The 5,442-nt window shown below is 53.3% G+C and overlaps 1 protein-coding gene across 1 annotated transcript; it reads right to left on the reverse strand.

Moving 5' to 3' along the window:
• Positions 1-1,878: 1,878 nt before the first annotated feature.
• On the reverse strand, positions 1,879-5,196 carry LOC136542524 (uncharacterized). Its single transcript, XM_066535009.1, has 4 exons — positions 4,870-5,196; positions 4,326-4,728; positions 3,649-4,163; positions 1,879-3,435 (listed from the first exon to the last, which is right to left on the reverse strand). The coding sequence occupies exons 1-4, from the start codon at positions 4,985-4,987 to the stop codon at positions 2,090-2,092; spliced, it is 2,382 nt and encodes a 793-aa protein (XP_066391106.1). The 5' UTR covers positions 4,988-5,196; the 3' UTR covers positions 1,879-2,089.
• Between the last annotated feature and the right edge of the window lie 246 nt (positions 5,197-5,442).

Below are 5,442 nucleotides of genomic sequence, written 5' to 3' on the forward strand. Positions count from 1 at the left end.
GCCAAGATTCAGCAAGCCGAACGGTGCCTTATATTTTAGGGGTGAGATTTTGAAATTGTTGGAAGCAACCAACAATATGCTCACTCCCTCCGTCCCTAAATATCTGTCGTTTTAATTTTCTGAAAAACAACTTTGACTAAATATATATTAAAAAATATTAATATTTATGGTACATAATAAGTATTTTTGAAAGGAATCTAGTTTTTAATAAATTTATTTAGAGATATAAATGTTACACATATTTTCTATAAATGAAGTCAAACTTGCGGCACGCATATCAACAGCGATAGTTATTTAGGCACGAAGGGAGTAGACCTGAGCATTTTGCAGGTCAGGCCGGGCTGGAAAAAAAAAGTCCAGATGTTTCGAGCCAAATCTCATCTATGACCGTTCCACTGGGTGAGTCCGGCCTGATTTTTGGGCAAGGCACAGCGTTGTAATTTTTTTTTATGAGACTCCTTGTACTCACCTTTTTTCCCCATCTGCCACGATGTGTGTGTGTGTCCGTCTGTCCGAAGCCATGCTTTTTGTTTTGGGCACGTGTGGGCGCCTACCTACCAACCAATTAACCAAACAGTACTATCCTTTCCTCAGTAGTAGTTCCGAGATTAGTGGCTTCGTCAATAATGACGCCTCCAATCCAATCCCTAAGCCGAGAGCCCGAGAGTGGTTCTGTGTTGGCCACGATCGTCACGTCGGACCAGCAAGACTGTAGCTCGGTACGACCGGAGCGCAGCCTCGACACGTCCTCCACCCGGATGCCGGATGCTTTCCCGTTACCGAAAGGAACCTGACACATTCAACATGCTGGGACCGCTGCTGGGGTACTAGTGGGTACTGGTACCGGTGCCGGAGCCACGGCGGCTGCAACTGTGCCGTGAAAACCTCATGGCACATCCCCCCGCCACCTGCTTCGCCTTTGCGGAAATTCTCGGGACGAGTCGATAGAACCCAAGGAAAACGAATTTCATTGCGTGTTTAGTTCGCGAATTTTGAGAATTTGGCTACCGTTGCACTTTCGTTTTTATTTGACAATTAGTGTTCAATCATAGACTAATTAGGCTCAAAACGTTCGTCTCGCAATTTTCAACCAAACTGCGCAATTAGTTTTTTTTCGTCTACATTTAATGCTCCAGGCACGTATCGTAAGATTCGATGTGATAGCTACTATAGCACTTTTTGAAAAACTTTTTGGAACTAAAAAAGCGATAAACATACGGAAGCAGTTTAGCGGTCGCTGGCGAGAGACAGTGACAGATGTAGTAGTATAATAAACTGCTAAGAGGAACTTCCTCTCATCGTCTTCTATTTTTAGCTTTCTGTAGTTCCATAGCTGCGAATCTGTGAAATGAGAGGTTTAGAAAGGGTTGGGGGCCTCAGTAGGGTCGGATGGCCTCGGCGTACAGCGTACCGCTGCTGCCCAGCAGGGCCCTCGAGAGACTGATAACAACAACTGTGAAAGAGATATTTACAGTGCACGGAGAGAAGCTGTCGTAGGCTTTTTGACTGCAGTCCAACCAGTCACGGAAGAAGGTAAATAAAGTGATTAGAAATAGGTTTATTTTAGACACAAAAGTACACGATAGCTCCTCCAAAAGTACCAAGGCGCCCGAGGAAGCTTGCAAACCCAGCAGCAGGTTAGGTAAGTAACCGTGCCGACTTAGCAGCAGCAGCAACAACAGTAACAGTAAAAAACACCTTTCCAATGTCAGCATCGCTGTCCTAATCTCGGATCTTTCCAAAAGCAGTACCGAGTTATCACCGCAAGATTTCGGGGTACGACTACTACTAACCCTGTTGCCTCATCACATCCGAAAGCAACGGGGCATCAAAGGTCAGGTTCCATCCTGCCGGGGGACGATCGAATTGTGGCTATAATAACAGCTTCAATTCGTGGTTTTTTTTTTCTTTTCCAGACAGAATGCAGGACTGGGAGAAGCATCGATCGAGCTATGTACAGGTCTGCATTTTACAGAGCTTCTAGCTCCACCAAAAGCAACAGCTGCGGGCGGCTGAAAGAATGATGGGCAAGCCGAGGCACGGAACTCCTCTAAGGTTACCAACCAAACAAAAAAAAAAGGAGAAAACCTCATAGGATCGTGCGGCCGTTGTTTGTCTTCCTCTTGGCGTCCTCCCATGGCGCAGGCACCTGTGCCGAAGACCCCATGTCCAGCTCTCCTCCAATCATCAATGCCGGGAGGCCACGGTTGGCAACCGTGGAGCCGCCCATGGTCCCTCCGATGCCAAGCCCAAGGAAGTCCAGCGTTGCAGCAGGCTTAGGACCGAACAGTGGTGATGGTCCCATCATCAGGTCCGGCAAGCCTGAGTTCCCACTTTCGTATGCAAGGCCAAGGCCGAGACCCCCAGACAGCATCGCCCTGGACTCCCTCTCCATTTGCTGCTGGTTACTCCGGTAGTGCCGCTCCATTGTCTCCATTTGCTGCTGGTTGCTCCTGTGGTGCGGCCACCGTTGCAAACTGGAATCCATCTCCATTTGCTGCTGATAGCTCCTGTGGTGCAGCCATCCTTGCGAACCGGATTCCATCTGCATTTGCTGATTACTCCGGTAGCTCTCCAATCCCATCATCTGCTGGTCATTCCGGTGGTGGTGCCATTGTTGTGAACTGGACTCCATCTCCCTTTGTTGATGATTCCGGTGGTGGTGCCATTGTTGCGAACTGGACTCCATCTCCCTTTGTTGATGATTCCGGTGGCGGCGCTCCATCTCCATTTGCTGGGTACCACGGGGGTGCCATGGTTGTGAACTGGACTCCATCTCCCTCCGTTGATGACTCTGGTGACGTTCCATCTCCATTTGCTGGTTCCTCCGGTGCTGCCATGGTTCCGTGCCGATATCAGCGATCCTTCCTTGTGGTAGCTGCTTTGATGGAGGCGATGACGAAGAGGAAGAGGCAAGCCCGAACTCCTTCAAGAAGGATGAGCTTGACTGCGTGGCTCCAGCCTCTGTTGCCTTCTGCAGGAGCGCTGTTGCGGACATGTGTGGCGCCGGAGGCGGAGCGAAGGTGCCTGAATTGCTTGCACTCGTCTGCGGGAACATCGAGGGTGGTCCAATTGCAAGGCAAAGGAAGGTGGGATCGACACCAATGAGATCGCGCAGAGATCTGCTCTGGGAAGTGGTGCTTGTTGTAGCTGACGCAAACAGACCGGCGAAAGTGTTGGTGGTTGTCGATGGCGCGATGGAATTGGAAACGCTGCCACCTGCACCACAGGTTGTGCTGCTTCCATCAGTGCCAATGGCTTCGGAGGGCGAGGGGAGGAAGCAAGGAAGCATTGGGGTGTCCTTGTCCAGCAGATTGGAGACCTCAAGCGCAGCATCCTTGTACTGATCTGCTTCCTGGAAACAGGTATCTTCATCTTGATCGGCTTCATCCTCTAATTTCGCAGTCACAGTTGGCACAGCAACCACCTCTGGCTCTACAACAGGTATAAACCAAAACAAGGAAGAACAAGTCAGTCATCCCTATTGAGCTAATTGACCAACTGGCCAACCAAATTGGGGAAAAAGCCAAGATGCATGCATTGCTTTCTTATTACATTGGGGAAAGAGCAAGAACCTGCATTAAGTCTCATCATATCTATGTATGGGCAATAAGACAAGCACACGAACAGATTGCAAAAGGAGCGTACCATCCAAATTTGGCACCAATGCCACAACTGGCTGCTGCTCCAGTGGAAATGGAAGCCGCTGTGGCTCCTTTGGCAATGGCGGTGGAGATGGACGGCGCGGTGACTCCTTTGGCAACGGACGTGGGGACAGCAGGCGCGGTGGCTCCTTTGGCAAAGGAGGTGGGGACAGCCGGCGCGGTGGCTCCTTTGGCAATGGAGGTGGAGCCGGGGGGCGCGGTGGCTCCTGTGGCAATGGAGGTGGAGACGGGCGGCGCGGTGGCTCCTGTGGCAATGGAGGTGGAGATGGAATGCGCTGTGGCTCCTCTGGCACCACCTCCACACGCTGAGGCTCCTCCACCTCGGCCACGGCAGAGTCCTCATTGTCCTCCTCCCCCTTGTCGGTGTCCTTGTCAACATTCTCCTCAGCCTCCAAATCAGGCGGCCGAGGCGATGGCGGCGCCGGTGGCGCCAGCACCCTGCCGGTCTCCTCCCCGAGAGCGCCGCAGAAGGCGCGATGCGTCACGAAGCTGTCCCGTCTGAAGCAAGCAAGCACAGCATCCGATGAATCAAATCAAACGAGGAAAAACGCAAGTTTTTTTTTCTTCCTTCCGCATCGGGGGCTGAAGAGGAGGAAGAAGAGAAGAAGAAGAAGAAGAAGCAAGCAAGCAAGCGGCGAGCAAGCAATCACGCTGACGCACCTGGTGAAGAGCGTGCCGCAGTCGCAGCGGTACTCGCGGGTGCCGCAGGTCTTGGCGTGCGCCTTGAGGTCGGCCTGCACGGCGTAGCGCTTGCCGCAGCGCGGGCACGCCCAGCGCTTCTCCCCATGCTTTCGGCAGAAGTGCTTCTTGATCCCGGTGAGGTCCCCGAGGGCTCGCGCCGGGGAGTGGTGCACGCAGCCTGGCTCGGGGCACACGTACACCCGGCGGCGCGGCGGGGCCGCGCCCGGCCCGCGCTGCCGCAGCCGCCAGGGGAGGTTGTGGCCTCGGCGGTGCAGCTGCAGGTTCTGGTCCCGCTGGAAGCCCTTGCCGCACACCTCGCACACGAAGCGGTTCGTGGCCAGCAGCGTCCCCGGCGAGAGCGCGATCACCTCGGCGTCCGGATCTGCGGCCGCGGACGGGCAGCGGCGGTCAAGCAAGCAAGCAAACCGTCAGAGCACGCACGCGGGCTGGCGCGGAGGTAGTAGCAGTAGTACGCACGCACGCACACCAACCCCAAAGCAACCGCGGGTGGGCAGGCACTGACCTGGCGTCCCGGGCAGGTTCCTCTTCTTCTTGACCGGAGCCGGCGCCGCAGCCGCCAAGGGCACCGCCTCCGCCGGCGCCTCCTGCTCGGGCCCCGCCTCCGGGTCCGTCGGGTGCATCGCCGACGCTCGATCTGTCGCCCGCTCCGTCCCAGCCCCTGGCCCCGCCTCACTGACTGAATCCGGCAGCGCTCGGGGGGAGGTCCGTCCGTCTCTGTGCAGCGCGCGGCGGCGCGGCGGGCGGGCGGTGGACGGGGATTTTTTTTTTCTTTTCTTTTCTCTCTCTCTGCTCTGCCTTTGGCGATTATTCTTGCGGCTTGCTTTTCTATTGGGGAGGAGGCTCTGCCTTTGGGCATGTTTGGCTCGTTAGTCTGAATTTTAGTCCGAATGTTTGATATATGCACGAAGTATTAAATATAAATTAAAAAATAAAATAAATACATAGATTACGACTAATTGACGAGATGAATTTTTTAAATTTAATTAGTTGATTTGACAATGTGGTGTTACAATAAATATTTGCTAATGATGGGTTAATTAGGTTTAATAAATTCGTCTCGTAAATTAGTCTTCAT

The sequence above is a fragment of the Miscanthus floridulus genome, chromosome 3 (genome assembly GCF_019320115.1).
Source record: "Miscanthus floridulus cultivar M001 chromosome 3, ASM1932011v1, whole genome shotgun sequence".
Taxonomy (NCBI): Eukaryota; Viridiplantae; Streptophyta; class Magnoliopsida; order Poales; family Poaceae; genus Miscanthus; species Miscanthus floridulus.